This window comes from Abramis brama (genome assembly GCF_963993115.1).
Source record: "Abramis brama genome assembly, chromosome: 4".
NCBI lineage: Eukaryota > Metazoa > Chordata > Actinopteri > Cypriniformes > Leuciscidae > Abramis > Abramis brama.
This window is the reverse complement of record NC_139966.1, coordinates 57,192,376-57,211,319: the sequence shown is the minus strand read 5'-3', so window position 1 is coordinate 57,211,319 and position 18,944 is coordinate 57,192,376. Positions and strand designations below refer to the sequence as shown.

Here is an 18,944-nt window from a genome sequence, read left to right as displayed (position 1 = left end):
AACTGCGCATTTTATCAGTTGCGGCGCCTTCATCTATAGGCTACACTGCAGCACGACGTATATTCACATCAAATGTTAACGCAGAGGAACGGGACACTGCAGTTCACAAAAGTTCATTATTTGCATGTGCTTTAAAGCCTTGCCAGTTAAACGTCATTCGCTGCTGATGCGCTGTTCAAATATGCGCTTTACTGAGCGCGTACACTCGACGCGCACATGCACTAAAAGCCTGTTAGGCTACTGGACTAAGTTATCTTTTGAGTCTTATATTGCGCTAATACTGTCAAATACAGACAATGTTTACATAAAGTTGGTTATGTCTAAAGTGAAAGCAAACAGAGAAAATTAATTAAAATCTGCTTGTCATATGCGTGTATATTAGACGTGTCGCGTGCAGTTCTTAAAGTGACAGTAGCCCTAATAATAAACATGCTGCCGCTTGTCCTTAAAGAGATAGTTCACCCAAAACCAAACAGTTGCTGGTCCCCATTGACTTCCATACATAGTAGGAAAAAAATATGCTATGGAAGTCACAGGGGTACATCAACTGTTTAGTTACTCACATTCTTTCAAATAACGTTTATTTTCAACAGAAGAAAGAAACTTATTCAGGTTTAAAACAACTTAAGAGAGTAAATTATGACTTTTTGGGGGGAGAACTATCCCTTTAATGTTAATAAAACAACAAAACACACAGAGGAAATCATTCACTGCTCTTGACTGGAGCTTTAAGTCTGTTGTGTTTTATTTTCATATTTGTTCATTTAATTACTTTCTTCAATTCTACTGTTAAATACACCTATAGCTGAAAAAATAAAGCACTGTTTATTTCATTTGTATATTAAGTTGTGTATGTGTAATATGTATTTCTGTTCTTAATTTTTAATAACAAAGAAAATAGTGACAAAGATTTTTATCTTCGCTACTTTGGCCTAAATGTCTGCCATTCTTTTTTATTTTATATTTTGTTACCTATATTTTGTTACCTATAAGGCTTTGTTTTTAAAATAGGGACATTAGTTTGGCTGTAATGCTCAGTCACATGCAAAATAGTAAAACCAACAATCGTGATTTTCCTGAAAAAAAAAAATTTGTGATATGATATTATTGCCATATCGCCCACCCCAGGTGTAAAAAAGTGCCTAGATGTGCTTAGATGCTAAAAATGTGTTATTATTGATCATTATATCACACTACAATTAAACATAATGAAACATTCATTTGAATTGAAATTGTTTTATTAGCTTAGCTAATATAATTTATTAGCTTTTTCTAGAGATTGCAGTCATGCATGACATGGTGAAAAATGACTTGAAATAATACTGAAAATAGGTTAAGATGAATGTTAAAGGTGTGCCCCCTAAAAGCACAAGTGGCCCCTGCCTGGCCCCCCCAGTTACTGTGGTCTAGAACCGCCACGGACTACAGCAACAATTTCAAGCAGCAGATTCAAATTCAGAACTCCAAGATTAGTTTGACAAGTTTTATTTCCTAAGACAGAGAGTTTTTATTTATATGATAAACTATTCATCTAAACTAGACTAAAGTAAGCCTGGTCCATTATTTATGAAGATCCAGACTTTAAAGCTCTTACTGTGATTCGAACCAAGAACTCAAAGACTGGCAAGCGATGAATGATGTTTGAGTTTGTTCAGTTCGGTTAATATCTTTTTTTAGTTTAGCGACAACATAAATAAAGAAAAATACTATTTAATATAAACAATAGTGGGATTCGAACTCAGGACCCCATGATTAAAATGTAACAAAGCGAATCCATTCCATAAGATGATTTTAGTGGTTTCTTACATATTTTGGTAACACTTTTCAACAAGGTTCATTAGTTAACATCAGTTAACTACCTTAGTTAACATTAACTAAGAATGAACAATACTTCTTCAGCATTCATTAATCTCAGTTCATATTAATTCCAACATTTACTAATATGTAATTAAAATCAAAGGTTGTATTTGTTTACATTAGTTAATGCACTATGAACTAACATGAACAAACAATGAACAGCTGTATTTTTATTAACTAACATTAACAAAGATTAATTCATGCTGTAACAAATGTATTGATCATTGTTAGTCTACGTTAGTTAACTAATGAACCTTATTGTAAAGTGTTACCCATATTTTTTATGTCATGTCCCAGAACTATTAACACACATTAACATAAATCAGTCTAATTTATTCCAAGACATCATTCAACAACTAAACGTGGGCAACACCTTACAAAAAAACAATAACAAAAAAAGTTACATAAAAAAAACAAAAAAAAAAACATGAATCATGAAATAATTCTCATTCAGGTAATAAATATTTATACAGTATCAGACGTGCAGTTTTTAATATATTTTATGTCTTCTGTCTAGGCTTAAGAAAGCAAACTAAACACTGTGTTTGTGTGGTTAGTCGTGTCAAAGTGACCCGCATTCTCAAAGTGTCTAGAGAAAGCAGGTCAGGACTAAATATATCCTTCAGGACATGCAACAACAAACTCAGTCGTGTCTCGCAGCGCTGCGTGGTGCATGTCATTTCTTCTGATTATCGGTTATCATAAACTTTCAGAACAGAGTTACACCAAAATCCACGTGAGTTTTATAATCCATCTGCATGACTGAAGTTCTCTGAAGTTTGTTTGTGTGTCTGACCTCTGAAACACTATGGACTACATGGAACAAATGGATGACGATCCGCTCATTGAGTTTGCTATTCAAATGAGCCTCCAAGATGCTTGCAGTTTGTCTGTTTTGAATGAACCACTAAGGTACAGTACGCACAAACATGCTCAGCATTTATTAATTTCAAACATATTCCAAACATATGTAATTGTCTCATGCAGCACTTTAGAATCAGCCAGTGATGAAAACCTCAAGATTTTATCTGCTATATATCAAGGTACTTCATATGTGTGGCCTTTTATCTGATCATCAATGCTCTGATTAGACAACGGCTTGATATTCCGCATGTGCCGTAATATTATCCAGGTGATGTGTTGGCATTAAGGAAACTGCACAAGTACAGCGATGCCTTTAAGGAAAGAGACAGCAGAGGTTGGCTTCCGATGCACAGAGCGTCTGTCCAGCCGGATGCCCATGTGTTGGACCTCGTCCTTCTGGGTGAGCAGATGCAATGTGCCTGTGTTAAAGGGTTAGTTCACCCAAAAATTAAAATTACCCCATGATTTACTCACCCTCAAGCCATCCTAGGTGTAAATGACTTTCTTCTTTCAGACGAATACAATCGGAGTTATATTAAAAAAAAGAAAAGAAAAAAAAGCTTTATAATGGCAGTGAATGGCTGTATATTTTTTGAAGTCCATCAAAGAGCATCTATCCATGATAAAAGTGCTCCACACTGCTCTGGGGGGTTAAAAAAGGCCTTCTGAAGTGAAGCAATGCGTTTGTGTGAGAAAAATATCCATATTTAAAACTTTATCGACTAAAATAACTAGCTTCCCGCAGACGGAAGACTTTCATCAATTTATGGCGAAAGAGTAACACTTGACCTTGACGCACGACGTAATGACGAACGTGGAAGCGCAGAGGATAGAGCAAAACAAAACACCAGTCACGAATTAGAAGTCTAAAGAAGGGAAATGTGGGAGGAGCTTGAGTTTGTTGCCCAGCCCTGTTTGTTTGAATCACGAGAAGCGTCAAAGCTTTTGCTACTCCTGTGTCATACATCCGTCAAGTATTACTCTTTTGGCGTAAGTCGACTTATGTAGGCCATCTGCTAGTCATTTTAGTCTATAAAGTTTTAAATATGGATATTTTTCTTACACGAACGCATCGCTTCGCTTCAGAAGGCCTTTATTAACCCCCCAGAGCAGTGTGGAGCTCTTTTATCATGGATAGATGCACTTTGATGGACTTCAAAAAATATACAGCCATTCACTGGCCATATACACCTAGGATGACTTGAGGGTGAGTAAATCATGGGGTAAATTACATTTTTGGGTGAACTATCCCTTTAAAGTACAAACAATTATTGTGATAAGCTAATAAAGCAGTGGTACCTCTATATACACGTGTCCTGGACAGCCTCCTATGAGCTGAGCATGGAGGAGCTGACGGCCGATGGAGACACCGCTCTGACTCTGGCTTCTCAAGCGGGACGTGTGGAGAACGTGAAGGTTCTTCTCCAACACGGAGCATCTCCACACAACACGAACAGCAAGAATGAGACTCCACTTCTCCTGGGTAACAGCAAAATAACACAAAAGAGACATCAAATAAGTCTCGCTCTCTAACAAGCAGTTAAGCAGATTTCATTTTAGACTACATTAATTAAAAAATAATTTCACTTTACCAAGTGAAGAAATTTAAAATTTCACCCCAAATCCAAACAACAACAACAAAATTGGCATTAACAAAATAGATTTGTTTTTAGGATCTTTACTATTTTTTGCATTGTAAATATTATTTTCATGACAATTAAGCAGCTTTTCTTAAATGTAATGTGATTCCCAAATATTAATAAAGTGATTTTTCTATCTATCTAGTATCTATCTATCTATCTACTATCTATCTATTGATGTAGTACAGTGAGGAAAATAAGTATTTGAACACCCTGCTATTTCTCCCACTTGGAAATCATGGGGGGGTCTGAAATTGTCATCGTAGGTGCATGTCCACTGTGAGAGACATAATCAAAAAAAAAAGTCCAGAAATCACAATGTATGATTTTTTAACTATTTATTTGTATGATACAGCTGCAAATAAGTATTTATCCATCCATCTATCGATGTAGTATCCATCCATCCATCCATCCATCTATCTATCTATTGATGTAGTATCCATCCATCCATCCATCCATCCATCCATCCATCTATTGTAATGGATTTTTCCCTAAATCTAGCGTCTACCCCCCCCCCCCCTCCTCCCCCTTTCATTACCCTTTGTTAGTGAAATCAGCAAAATATCAAAAACATTGTAAGGGGTTAATATTCCAGTCAATCATTTCACAATACAGTCAAAATAAACAGGACATTGAGTCCATTTTCAAAGTTCCATTCGACCAAGGTTACACTGAGTCCAAAGTTTGTTAGAAGGTTAGATCATATCGAAAGTTCGTCTGGTGGCTACATCCTAAATAAAAGGAAGTATGAATTTTTTGTTTGTTTTATTGTTAGATCTGGAATAGAAAGTTAGTCACCATCAGACATAAAAATGGGAAGTGTGATAAAAGTCTGTATGTCCTAAAATATTAAATAAATATAATGAAACTTTATAACATATCAATAATAGGATAAGATAAACTAGTCTTCACATTAGTCTCACAGGCTTGTGCAAGAAAGTGTACTGTGGATCTGTACAAGCATACTGAACACGTGGCATAATGTTGCTGTTTCTGCTTTTGCATTAGTTACTTCTTATGGATCATAATCCCGAGTTTCCCTTTGCAGCCGTGAGGTCAAACTCTTATGATATGGTTCATGCACTCCTAACGGGAGGAGCCGTCGTGGAGCAGGTGTGTTTGAAGAAGTGGACGGTTATGCATGAGGCAGCGAAGGTGGGCTGCGAGGACGTCCTGATGCTGTTGCTGAGACACGGGGGGGAGGTGATGGGACGGGACGGGCACGGGGTCACACCGCTGGGCGTCGCTGCAGAGTACGGGCATCCCCAAATACTGGCAATCCTCATCCAACATGGTGAGTCTGACCACGAGTCAACTCCACATCCGTCCCTGAAGTGCTAGGCTTACTAAAATGATAAAGAGCATTAATCAATTAGACTTAATGTTACTTACAGCTGATTCAACAAATTAATCATCATCCAGTGAATTATCAATTCATTGGTGCAAACTTAGAAATAGTGTTGCCTCACTTTGTAAATTAGTTTAAGTAATAGCTAAAAAAAATCTGTAAATTTTAGTTCACTACATTTTAGATTTTCAATGCACGAGTGAACTGTCCGAATGAATCTTTTTGCAAAATGAATCACTCTCCTGATTAGTTCAAAAGAGTGATTCATTCGCAAATCTGGCATAGCTAATTCTGATTCCAAACCGCGGACAGAAAACATACATGATATGTTTGCTGAAAAGATTATTTTATCAGTAATATTTTAGTAAAAAAGGGTCTCACAATGTATAAAACAGTGGGTTACACTTTATTTTACAGTACGTGTACTTACAGTGTAGTTACATAAGAAAGTACTGGTAAGGTTAGATTAAGGTGTTGGTTCAGGGCTAGTATCTAATTATGACCAAGTTATTATAATTGCTATAAGTACATACGAGGAACAGGACTGTAAAATAATGTGCAGTGACACTTTTTACGTATGTACTTACCATAGTAATAACAACTAACCCCTTAACCAAATCCTAATCCTATCCTAACCTATAAGTACATGTTGTTAATTAATATTACTCAGTACTTAAATATATAATTACACTGTAATAATGACACCTTAAAATAAAGGGTTACACTTTATTTTAAGGAGTCATTGTTACAGTGTAATTATACATTTAAATACAGAGTAATATTAAGCAACTATGTACTTACTATAGGGTTAGGGTAGGATTAGGGTTTGGTTGAGGGTTAGTTGCATGTAATTATGCATAATTTACTGTTATTACTATGGTAAGTACATGTAACATGTAACAAGGACACTGTAAAATAAAGTGTTACCAAATAAAGTGTAACCTAAAGTGCTACCTAGTTAAACAATAAGTTTTTTGCATTGATAAAATGATTTCTCTTATCATGCAGAGACAACAATAAGTCATTTGCAGATTGATTCCCCCATAAATGAATGCATTTGCTTTCTCCTCTAGGAGGCGACGCCACCACACAAGCTTCAAACGGAGACAGTGTGTTATATGACGCCGCGGGCTCTGGGAACCTGGACTGTATTAATCTGCTCTTACAACACGGTGCCAGTCCTAATGTAGCCAGTCTTTGCTCTCAACTGCCAATTCACCGTGCAGCCTATGAAGGGCACTACCTGTGAGAGCATGCCGAATCAATCTCACAAACTTCAACATGTCTGCCATGATAAAAACATCTGTGTCTCCAGGGTTTGAAATTAACTTTTTCACTCACCGGCCAATTTGGCTACAAAATGTTTAAGTTACCGGCCATTCAGAACTTCTACTAGCCAAAAAAAATTAGAAATAAACCAGATTAACTACGTCACAGCTTTTTATATATATATATATTCACCTAAAGGATTATTAGGAACACCATACTAATACTGTGTTTGACCCCCTTTCGCCTCCAGAACTGCCTTAATTCTACGTGGCATTGATTCAACAAGGTGCTGAAAGCATTCTTTAGAAATGTTGGCCCATATTGATAGGATAGCATCTTGCAGTTGATGGAGATTTGTGGGATGCACATCCAGGGCACGAAGCTCCCGTTCCACCACATCCCAAAGATGCTCTATTGGGTTGAGATCTGGTGACTGTGGGGGCCATTTTAGTACAGTGAACTCATTGTCATGTTCAAGAAACCAATTTGAAATGATTCGAGCTTTGTGACATGGTGCATTATCCTGCTGGAAGTAGCCATCAGAGGATGGGTACATGGTGGTCATAAAGGGATGGACATGGTCAGAAACAATGCTCAGGTAGGCCGTGGCATTTAAACGATGCCCAATTGGCACTAAGGGGCCTAAAGTGTGCCAAGAAAACATCCCCCACACCATTACACCACCACCACCAGCCTGCACAGTGGTAACAAGGCATGATGGATCCATGTTCTCATTCTGTTTACGCCAAATTCTGACTCTACCATCTGAATGTCTCAACAGAAATCGAGACTCAACAGACCAGGCAACATTTTTCCAGTCTTCAACTGTCCAATTTTGGTGAGCTCGTGCAAATTGTAGCCTCTTTTTCCTATTTGTAGTGGTGATGAGTGGTACCCGGTGGGGTCTTCTGCTGTTGTAGCCCATCCGCCTCAAGCTTGTGCGTGTTGTGGCTTCACAAATGCTTTGCTGCATACCTCGGTTGTAACGAGTGGTTATTTCAGTCAAAGTTGCTCTTCTATCAGCTTGAATCAGTCGGCCCATTCTCCTCTGACCTCTAGCATCAACAAGGCATTTTCGCCCACAGGACTGCCGCATACTGGACGTTTTTCCCTTTTCACACCATTCTTTGTAAACCCTAGAAATGGTTGTGCGTGAAAATCCCAGTAACTGAGCAGATTGTGAAATACTCAGACCGGCCCGTCTGGCACCAACAACCATGCCACGCTCAAAATTGCTTAAATCACCTTTCTTTCCCATTCTGACATTCAGTTTGGAGTTCAGGAGATTGTCTTGACCAGGACCACACCCCTAAATGCATTGAAGCAACTGCCATGTGATTGGTTGATTAGATAATTGCATTAATGAGAAATTGAACAGGTGTTCCTAATAATCCTTTAGGTGAGTGTATATACACACACACACACACATACATATATATATATATATATATATATATATATATATATATATATATATATATATATATATATATATATACATAGGATGTCGGAAAATAACATTGTCTTTTCTGTTAAGCAAATGCTTTTTAATCTCTGCTTTTACTTCAATGCAAATGAACAAGCGCACTGTTATTTGTTGCGTATGTTCAAGCAAGCCAGATATGACCAGATTCTGCGCATTACTCTGTATTTAATATTATCATGATGACCCAGGAGTTAAGTATTTGCGCTAAATCTGCGCAGATTTGGCTTACGCGAACCTTCCCAGCAAAGTGAATAACATAGGTAGCTAACACACCAAATTGCCTAGTGATTTGACAGCGACAGTTGATTTTTACCCGCGGTTGGCGGGTGTTAACTTCAAACCCTGTGTCTCTTTAAACTAACAGGGCTTTGAGGACCTTCATTCCCATCACCACTAGCAGGGCCATTCGTCTGTCTGGCATGAGTCCGGTTCATTCTGCGGCGGACGGAGGCCACGCTGACTGTCTCGAGCTGCTCATCAAAAACAACTTTGACGTCAACTCAATCTTAGGCTGCCATATTTCAGAAAACTACGGTGACATGAGGAAGACCCCACTGTACTTCGCCATCTGTAATGGAGACGTCACCTGCACTGAGATGCTTCTGAAAGCAGGAGCCAAACCGGACCTGGACCCTCTGCACGGTCTTCTGGTGGCGGTCAGAGCTGGGAAACACGAGCTGGTGCGACTGCTTCTCGCTTATGGAGCCAACGTCAACTGCGTCTTCTCTCTCGTCAATGACACTGTATTTCCCACGGCGCTGCAATACTGCCTCAAAGATGAAATGATGCTGCGTCTGCTCCTCAACAATGGTTACAATGCAGAAAGCTGCTTCGAGTGTCATCATGACAGTTCTGTAATGACATACACATGGAGAGAGTTTCACAGCCGGACATGCCAAACCAAGAGCATCACAAACAAAGTGACCGTAAGCATCATGTTTGGGGGCTAGAAAGCAATGGATGCACTAAACAACTGCACCACTTATGCATGCATCAAAACCTGCGTCTTACTCACTAACCACCTGAAAACCAGCTTATCCAGACGCACTTGTGCTGGTAAAGCCATTTAAAACACCTCATATCTGCGTAAATTAGGTTTATTATAGAATGCATTGCTGCAATTAATTTTGCACTGTTACTTAGAAGGAAAAAAGATGTTTATGTGCATTTTATTGTGATCAATGCAACATTAGGTTGCAATTTATTCTTAGGGTGTGTTCACACTTGGCATGTTTGGTTGGATTAAAACGAACTCTGGTGCGATTTGCTCTGCTAGTGCGGTTCATTTTAATAAGTGTGAACGCTGTCATCCAACAAGCGGACCGAGACCGTACCGCTGAAAAGATGAGTCTCGATCCACTTCCAAACAAACTCTGGTGCGGTTCGAATAAAATATAAACGCAAGACGTAATGAACACATGTAAACGAAACAAAAACAAGACATGCCGTCACAAGATGCGACCAAAATACCATCATATTTAGGCTACGCATAATGCATAATGCGCATACTGGGCACATTTAGCCCAGAACACATCATTGTTCTGGATGCTCGATAAGTTCCATCGTGAAATATACATCATAAAAGCTAACCAATCAGGTTGCGAACGTATCCCTTTGCCTTTATAGGTTCGGTGTTAAAATGCCAATGTGAATGCTAAGCAGACTAGGACGAAATGGGTGTTTTTAGTCCGGACCAAACAAACCAAACTAAGTGTGAACACACGCTAAGTGAAGTCATATCAAGAGCAAAGTGACTGTAAGCATCATATTTGGGGTCTAGAAACCAATGATCTGGATTCACTAAAATAGCACTACGTCAGCATGCATTGTATTATAGAATGCATTGTTTCATTTTTTTTTTTAAAGAGATGTGCATTATTGCATCTTATTGTGATCACTGCAACAAGAGGTTGCAATTCATCCTTAGTGAATTCCCCCAAATATTAATTTTCTGTATTTACATGTGGCCTAATTATGCACTCTGTCCTGTGTTTTCAAGTTTTGCGAGTTCATTAGCGTGTCGTGGATGGCGCACTTGGCTGGGAAGGTGGTGCAAACACTCCTGGATTACGTGAATCACGTGCAGATCTGCTCTAAACTGCAATGCATTCTGGAGAAACAGGAGGAGTGGCCCAACATCTGTGACTGCCTCAGTAAGACTTCTGTTCACCATTCATGTCTTTACAAACCTGTATGAAACAAAAGATAACTATTTCTTAATGTTTGTTTGGTGCTAGGGAACCCACAGCCTCTGAAACACCAGGCCAGGTTGGTTATCAGGAGACTTATGACACTGAGAAGACTGAATGACCCAGAGTTCATGAGCACCGTTACTTTCCCCCCGACACTGAAGAACTTCCTGCTCTACAAAGAATATGATGTCTATGGGCGAATGGATGAATACTAGATATAGTATATATATGTTTATGTATTTTATTCCAATTTGTTTTATTTATCAGTTTGTTTCAAAACAATATCATTGTGATTGTATCATTTCATTGTTTACAAAAGATGAGAGCATGTGCAGGTCAAATTTCAACCTGAAACCATAATAATAAATAAATAAATATAGTAATGAGAATGTGTTTGATTTTACAATTAAAATGGTTTTCTTTTTCTAATTATAGGCATAATTTATTTTACGCAAATTATGCACCTTTGTTTTTGGAGTGAAATTTGACCTGGACATGATTTACTCTTAACAGTCAGCAGAGAGTAAATATGTGCAACGTTAAATACACCACTTACTCTGGAAACAGTTTAACGGTAACTGACATTGGATTTTTAAATCACATGCTAAAAATTGCATTATTTTTCTTAAACCATAAGAATTTGGCATACATTTCAAATTTCATCAACATTCATACTGGCCCTAATCCAAAAACACTGAGGATTTTACGGAAGCTGTTGTTGCTAGAGATCCTTGTTATCGGAGCAACAACATTCCTGCGCTGTCAACGCCGGTCGGCGGCTCCAGAGATGCAGCAGACATTGTGTTCCTGCCATAAACACAGATCTTAGCCTTTCGATGATGTTCGGATCCTATGGGACAACAAACAGCTTATCTGAGCGCTCACACTCAGTCCAAATCTGATCATTACACACACACACAGGGCTTATGGCCTTCAAAATCCATTCATATCTACACCTTTATTAACCTTTAGCCTCTTTCCAGATTCACTACTTTTTAGTCAAGCTGAGGATTTAATAGTATGACGTATGCTGTGATGAATGCAGTAATAAAGCAAATTTTAATCCTGATTATGACATCAAAAGCGAGACAAACCCAGTAAAAGGCTAAGAGAGAAGAGGATTTTTTTAAATCCTCACAATGGTTCATGCCAGGCTGATAACAGTTCTTGGGATAATCTGCCCCTCACTATTAGCTTGTGACGTGGTACTTCAGCTTGACGTGTTTTTTTTGGCACATATGAAAAAGCTAAAAACACTTAAAGCGTATTCTGGGTAGTCCAATTCAACACAAAAATGGTACCTTATAATGGTCAAATTTAGCATAATTAGGCTACTTAAACAGTAATTGAGATTTCATTTAACGCAGAACCATTCAGAATAGGTTTTACTCCTTTAAGCGTTTCAAATTCAAGTACACTGGAAAAAACGACTCGCTATTATAAGGACATTGCCATTTCTCTCTAAGCCATCTCCTCAGAGTCTATCTGCTTATTTTGGACATGAACAATGCAGTCAGCATTTACTGACAGGCCTCGCTGTGGCCATGTTGTGAGCTCACATGCTTTTTCCAGCTCTGTCAGATTGACTCCTGCCTCCCAAAAAAGCAACGACATCATGGGCTGGGGCTTTGTTTAAGACCCCTCCAGCTGCCCGCCACAGTAGACGAGCGCTCGCACTCAATCGCACCACTCACACCATCCCAGATCCCAGACCACTCGGAAAGATCTGATGTCCCAATACTGAGACAAAACCAGGACTTTCAGACTTCAAACAGACTAGCAAGAGGCCATGAGTACATTTGGCTACCGACGGGAACTGAGTAAGTACGAGGATTTGGATGAAGATGAGTTGCTGGCCTCGTTGACTGCTGAGGAACTACAGGAGCTGGAGAAGGAGTTGGCCGATATTGACCCAGACGACAATCTTCCCATCGGACTGCGACAGAGAGATCAGACAGCCAAGACTCCCACTGGAACATTCAGCAGGGAAGCTCTGATGAAATACTGGGAAAATGAGACACGGAAACTGTTGGAGGAGGAGAGGACCGGCTCCACAAGCCCTAGAGAGGTCAGTGATCCACAACCTCAAACACTAACAGGGGTACAACAGCTCGTCACCCTCAAAAGGTAAAAATGTGTACCTTATTTATCCCTATAGGGTACATTTTGGTACCTTAGTGTAGTAATATGCACCCTTAAGGTTGTAAAATGTACTATATTATAGGGGTGTAACGGTACACAGACGTCACGGTTCGGTACGTACCTCGATTTTGGGGTCACGGTTCGATGCAAGTTTGGTACATTTACATTTAGAAAATGCAGTGGCTGTTTTCAAACTTATTGGTTTGATTAACATACATCAATGCAACAATTTTCAATATGTCATAATTTCTTAAACAAGTATTCATTACTTCAATGAGCTCATTGTTTCTGCCTTAAATTATTACATTGTTTAAATTAATACATTTTTAGCTAACTGTGATTTGAATGTGTACATTTCTGAAATACATAACTAAGACAGTTACCTCTGATAACAGATCACTCTAATGTGGACTCTTTCTATAAAGCTGCTTTGAAATGATGTTTATTGTGAAAAGCGCTATACAAATAAATGTGAATTGAATTGAATTAACGTTTGATTCGCCTACGATGCCATTTTCTTTGCGCGTGAGAGTTCATTAACATGCGTTGACAATGGCGTATGCACAAAGTTCAATATTACACTTTTTCACGAAGTCACGGAAAGATGAGCGAGAAGGAGAAAAAGTGGCATCTACATCGGAGCCTGCTTCACCTTTCCATGAGGAGACAGCCCATTTCCAGGCCATTACACTCACAATAAAAAATAAAAAAATAAAAAAAAAGATTTTTGTTAAATAAAGAAAAAAAAACAGGATACCCTTTTTTTGCTGTAACTGTTTTCTTTCCGTGAAGTCTTTGGAGCGCGGCACAAAAATTAATCGAAACTCAACTACTAGCAAACTCTTGCGTGCCATTTGAACTTGTTTTGGGTTGGTGCATAGATCGTCTCTTCTTCCTCTGCTCTTTTCCCTGTTGTGGCAGTTAGCAAACAGTGTTGCGGCAGTTAGCAAACAGTGTTGCATTACCGCACGCGCCCCCTTCAGGATTAGAGTGTGATTCGCATGTGACTGACTGTATTCGGTGTCTGAATGTATGCACTGAACTGTGACATCCATACGAATACATGTACCGGTACACCCCTGCTATATTATGGTACTACTAGAACCCCAACCCTTACACTTTAGGGGAAAATAAAGAAGTGTACAAAGTGACCAGCCTAATCCTTGTATCCCTAATTTTTGCATGAGAGTGTTGGGTAAAAACTAAAGGATGCTATATTTAAGGATTTTGATCTGAATTGTTGAATAGCAGTCGCCATTTGGCAAAGATTTGATAAAATATCCCCAAAAATGTACATGTCTCTATAATCCGGGAAAAGGAATGATTTGAAAGGGGAAGGGACACCATGGGTCTGGGACTCAAGTTCTGCACCAGGATCAATGCTTTTCTAAAAATGACCTTTTCAATTCCAGAAAGACGAAGACGGCAGAGAAGAGGAAGAAGGTTTAACTGAGAGTGACACTGGAGAATCTGGGGATGAAAAAGACGAGGCTGACGAAAATGAGAAAGATGCACAGAAATATCGGGATGATGAAGAGGAAAAGGAAGAAGAGGAAAGTGAACCGGATGAACCAGTGACAGAAGAAGAGGAGGAAGTGGAAGAGGAAGAAGAGGAGGAGGTGGAAGAAGAAGAAGATGAGGAAGAAGAAAATGAAGACAACAGTCCTAAAATAGCACAGTCACTAGATTGTACTACTCAACCACAGCAGTGTTGGTCTTCCAATGGTCAGTCCAATCTCAGAATGGCAGAGCCTGAAAGACGACACTATCCACTGATAGGCGAAACAAAAGTCCAAGTTCAGGAGCCGAGTCGCATGTCAGGAAACCCCACTGTGGTGGACGAGGTTCTGGAAAAGATCCTCAACAATGACCCAGATACCACCGAAGTCAACCTCAACAACATTGACAATATCTCCCAAGACACTCTTATGCGATTTGCAGAGGCCTTAGGATCTAACACACATGTACGTTTCTTTAGTCTTGCCAACACACACGCAGATGACCAGGTGGCTTTTGCCATTGCCAAGATGCTGAGAGAAAACAGCAACATCACGAATCTTAACATTGAATCCAACTTTATTACAGGGAAGGGTATCATGGCACTAGTGCAAGCCCTCACACGAAACTGTAAACTTACAGAAATGCGATTTCACAACCAACGGCACATTTGTGGAGGTCAGGTGGAAATGGAGATTGTGAAGTTACTGAGGGCTAATAACACTCTGTTAAAGTTGGGATACCAGTTCGATCTTCCAGGCCCTCGTATAAGCATGACGACCATTCTCACCCGCAACCAAGACCTCCAAAGACAGAAGAGAATGCAGGAGATGCGTCAACAGCAAGGAGTTGCAGCGACTCCCACAAACCCAAGAACGGTTGCGCTTCAGAAGAGCACGACCAACTCTTCTCCTTACGGCTCTCCTCGGAGTTCACCATGGTCATCTCCGAAGCTACCACACATTGACATGGCAAAGAGGAACGCTCCTCCACCACCACCACCTCCTCCTCCTCCTCCACCACCACCTCCACCCAAAGCCTCCATCCCAGAAAAGAAATCTCCCTCCAGAATGATCGCAGAGGTCATCAAACGGCAAGAGAAGACCTCCAAGAAGCAGCAGCATGGGCCCACCAAATCCAAATCCAAAAAGGGCAAAAATGGCACTGCAAAGCAAACAGAGACTAACAGCATATTAAAGGAACTGAAGAACGCACTGAGACCCATCAATGACAGAGAGAACTCCAGACCGTCCACACCTCTACGCTGCGCTCATGATCAACTCATGGACGCAATCAAAGGAAGCAGCATCAAAAATCTCAGAAGGGTGAGTATCTCCCAAAACACAGTAAGCTTTCTTGTTGTCTTCTTAGGCAGCATCCGAGCTGAAAGGGAACCTCAAATGACTGATTTGTAAAACTCTATACAGGAAGTTATGCCAAATACAAAGGTCTTATTTAAGTACTCCCTTTAAGCCCAAACAACTCTTGTGAGCATACCTGTCATTGTTGCCACACCTGCTTATAACAGGTGACGTGTCGCAATCCAAACTATATTAGATGCATTCTTTAAAAGAATGTGTCACCATTACTGTCGCTGGGGGGGACCAACGTTTTTGTTTTTTTAGGGGTGTTTTATTTATTTATAGGAATTAAATAAGGTTACACTTTATTTTAAGGTGATAGTTACATTTTACTTAAGTAGCCTACTGAGTAATATTAATTACCTTAATTAACATTACTTTAGAATTGCAGTCAGGGTTTGGATTAGGGTAAGTAACTTGTAATTATGCATAATTTACTGTTATTACTATAGTAAGTACATGTAGTACCATGTAATTACGTCACCTTAACATTAAGTGTTACATTAAATAATTAAATGGGATTTAAGGGAATAAGGAAAAAGATAACGGTAAAAGAAGTTAAAAATATGCACATTCATTCTCATTCATATGTCTACTATTTCGAAAATACGTTCCTTGTCTCGTGAAACTCTGTAATGAATGACATGAATCACGTACGTAGGCTAAATTATAGAATATTTTCAATTCAAAACGGCAAAATTTCATAAAAAAAAAGTTGAGTAGTTTGCATCACTGGATATTACGGTCCACATTTCTATCGTAAAATACTCACACTAGACGATCTGAACTGTGCCCGATTTATCTATCGCAAAATATTAAATGTTTAGCTATTTACAACTAATCACACACTCTTTCACTGTTAAAAAACTAAAGTGTCGCGTTGGAATTCGCACTTAATGACTCAGTACTCAGTAGTGAACAGTAAGACCAGCCTTCTTTGATTTGACGTGCGCTGTTAGACCACTGAGGAAAACCAGCCTAAAAATTGCGCCAACCTAACAAAAACAGAACGGTGTCTAATGAGTGCAGCAGAGATACATCAAGAATATTAAAATATTGGGGGGGACAATTTGGACATATTTCTAATTATTGGGGCAGACTTCTATCCCTCTCAGTGTCTATGGTGGTTACAGCCCAGACCATGACATGAGAATAAATGTGGTGAAATGAACAAAATGGCAGAGAACAAAACTCAAGCGTACTTCTGTTCAGTGGAAAACTCGGTGTTATCCCCAGACAAGCACCCTGACCTCACAAATTCCTCACACTTACTGCTGCTATGAATAGAAACCATTTACCCGTCTCGATAAGAAGGCAGTTGCCTTGGTGCTGTGGAAAATTAAAACTGTTTGAGTAGACAGAAGAATGAAAAACAGAACGCTTGCCTTGGTTTTGTTGTTGATTGAATATAAGGGCTGGCCAACAATTAATCGCGATTAATCGCATCCAAAATAAAAGTCTGTGTTTACATAATATATGTGTGTACTGTGTATACTTATTTTGTATATATAAACACACACACATGCCTGTATATATTTAATAAAAATGTGTTATAAAATATTTATATATAAATTATGTATAAATATATAGGCTACAGTTTAAGAAATATTTGCATCTATATACTGTGTATATAGGCTATAGCCTATTTATACATAATTTATATATAAATATTTTATAACACCACATTTAAAAAAAATATATATATACAGGCATGTGTGCGTATTTATATATACAAAATAATTATACACAGTACACACACATATATTATGTAAACACAAACTTTTATTTTGGATGTAATTAATCATTGCCCAGCACTAAATATAATAAACAAGGTCATGGTAATCTAATTGTGCTGTGAACAAATTTGGATGGATCTGACCTTTTGATTCTTCGCAGGTGGAGGTTCCTCAGTATCTCCAGTAACCAGGCTTTAAGACAGAAGAGGACAGCAGGTTTAAGGCCTCCTGAGCATCATCTGCGAACACAGACACTTGTGTGCTTTTGTGTTTCATCTCTAAAATAACAGGGTTTTCTGTATTGAGAATGACCTGGATATTTGCACTGTATTCATTTTTTTTAATCACTTTTAGTCATTGAGGCAGTTTGTGCTGTTGTTGTGATTGTACTTTCTTGTTCTTAAATGAAAAAAAATCGACTTTGCCTTGTTAATGTTTTTTAACATGATTCATGTCTGTATAAATGTAAATATCTGACTTGGTTTAAAAGGATAAAAAATCATCAATTCAATAATTGACTAAAATAGTAAGAGCATCATTATTTCTGCTAGCAGAACTAACCAAAACAGTAGCAGAGGTCAGAAGACTAGCCTTCCGTAAGCAAACGCAGGGCCAATATTTCTTTGCTGGAGCAGGAGAGTATTGGTTGTATGAATATCACAGTCTCTTAATCCGGACCTTGTATGTTTGTGTATTTTGGAAAAGTTCCCGGGGACTAAATCCACTCCGCAGCTGTTCACCGTGAACAGAGAAATGTTTTTAGCAGCAGTGAAGGAACGTATCTTAAAGACACATACTTTCCCACAGAACAATCATTAAAGGATTAGTTCACCAAAAATGAAAATCCTGTCATTATTACTCACCCTGATGTCCTTCCATCCAAACCTGTACAGTTTTGAAGCACCAAAGTGGTAGTTGCGTTGTGTAGACTGTCAATGGAGGGACAGAAAGCTCTCAGATTTCATCAAAAAGATCTTCATTTGAGTTTCGAAAATGAAAATTTGGAACGACATGAGTAATTTCATTTTTGGGTGAACAATCCCTTTAATCAACTTCTAACATCATTTCCATGCATATCACAGCATGCAACAGACATTTAAAGCATGGCTAACTTCTGATGACATAAGACACAGGGGAAAAAATAAAAGCTGCTGAACAGGTTATGATATTAAAACATTTTTACTCCAATTTTGTCTGCTTGGAGAACACTCTCTTTACATAATTTGCAGGTAAAAGTTACCTGAACGGACGTTTGCACAAGCTAAAACCCTGTAAAATTTTGTATGACAGTTGATTTTTATTCTTAAATGTCTGCCAAATAACTTTAGCGCTCTAAAAACAGAACAAAACAAAATGTCATATGCAATCAGCTGTCTGGCTAAACTCCAGGAATACCAGATCAGGCTGTGGGTTTAAACAACATACAACGACTAACTTTCAAAAAATGTCCTTGATTGAGTGAATTTAAATCACCTACTGGGAAACTGGATTTTAATGTTTTAGTCACATTTACTGTATAAGAGAATTGAATAAAAACCACCGAATACATGAA

At 38.7% G+C, this 18,944-nt stretch overlaps 2 protein-coding genes across 2 annotated transcripts; both read left to right on the top strand.

The window, feature by feature from the left end:
* Nucleotides 1-2,462: 2,462 nt before the first annotated feature.
* asb15b (ankyrin repeat and SOCS box containing 15b) lies at nt 2,463-10,973 on the top strand. Its single transcript, XM_084110981.1, has 9 exons — nt 2,463-2,769; nt 2,845-2,900; nt 2,990-3,121; nt 4,046-4,204; nt 5,410-5,655; nt 6,783-6,954; nt 8,829-9,390; nt 10,464-10,617; nt 10,702-10,973. The coding sequence occupies exons 1-9, from the start codon at nt 2,666-2,668 to the stop codon at nt 10,869-10,871; spliced, it is 1,755 nt and encodes a 584-aa protein (XP_083967107.1). The 5' UTR covers nt 2,463-2,665; the 3' UTR covers nt 10,872-10,973.
* A 1,205-nt stretch (nt 10,974-12,178) lies between these two features.
* On the top strand, nt 12,179-18,940 carry lmod2b (leiomodin 2 (cardiac) b). Its single transcript, XM_084110982.1, has 3 exons — nt 12,179-12,724; nt 14,211-15,620; nt 17,553-18,940. Exons 1-3 carry the CDS (start codon nt 12,446-12,448, stop codon nt 17,577-17,579), a joined length of 1,716 nt encoding a protein of 571 aa, XP_083967108.1. The 5' UTR covers nt 12,179-12,445; the 3' UTR covers nt 17,580-18,940.
* The last annotated feature ends 4 nt before the right edge of the window (nt 18,941-18,944 follow it).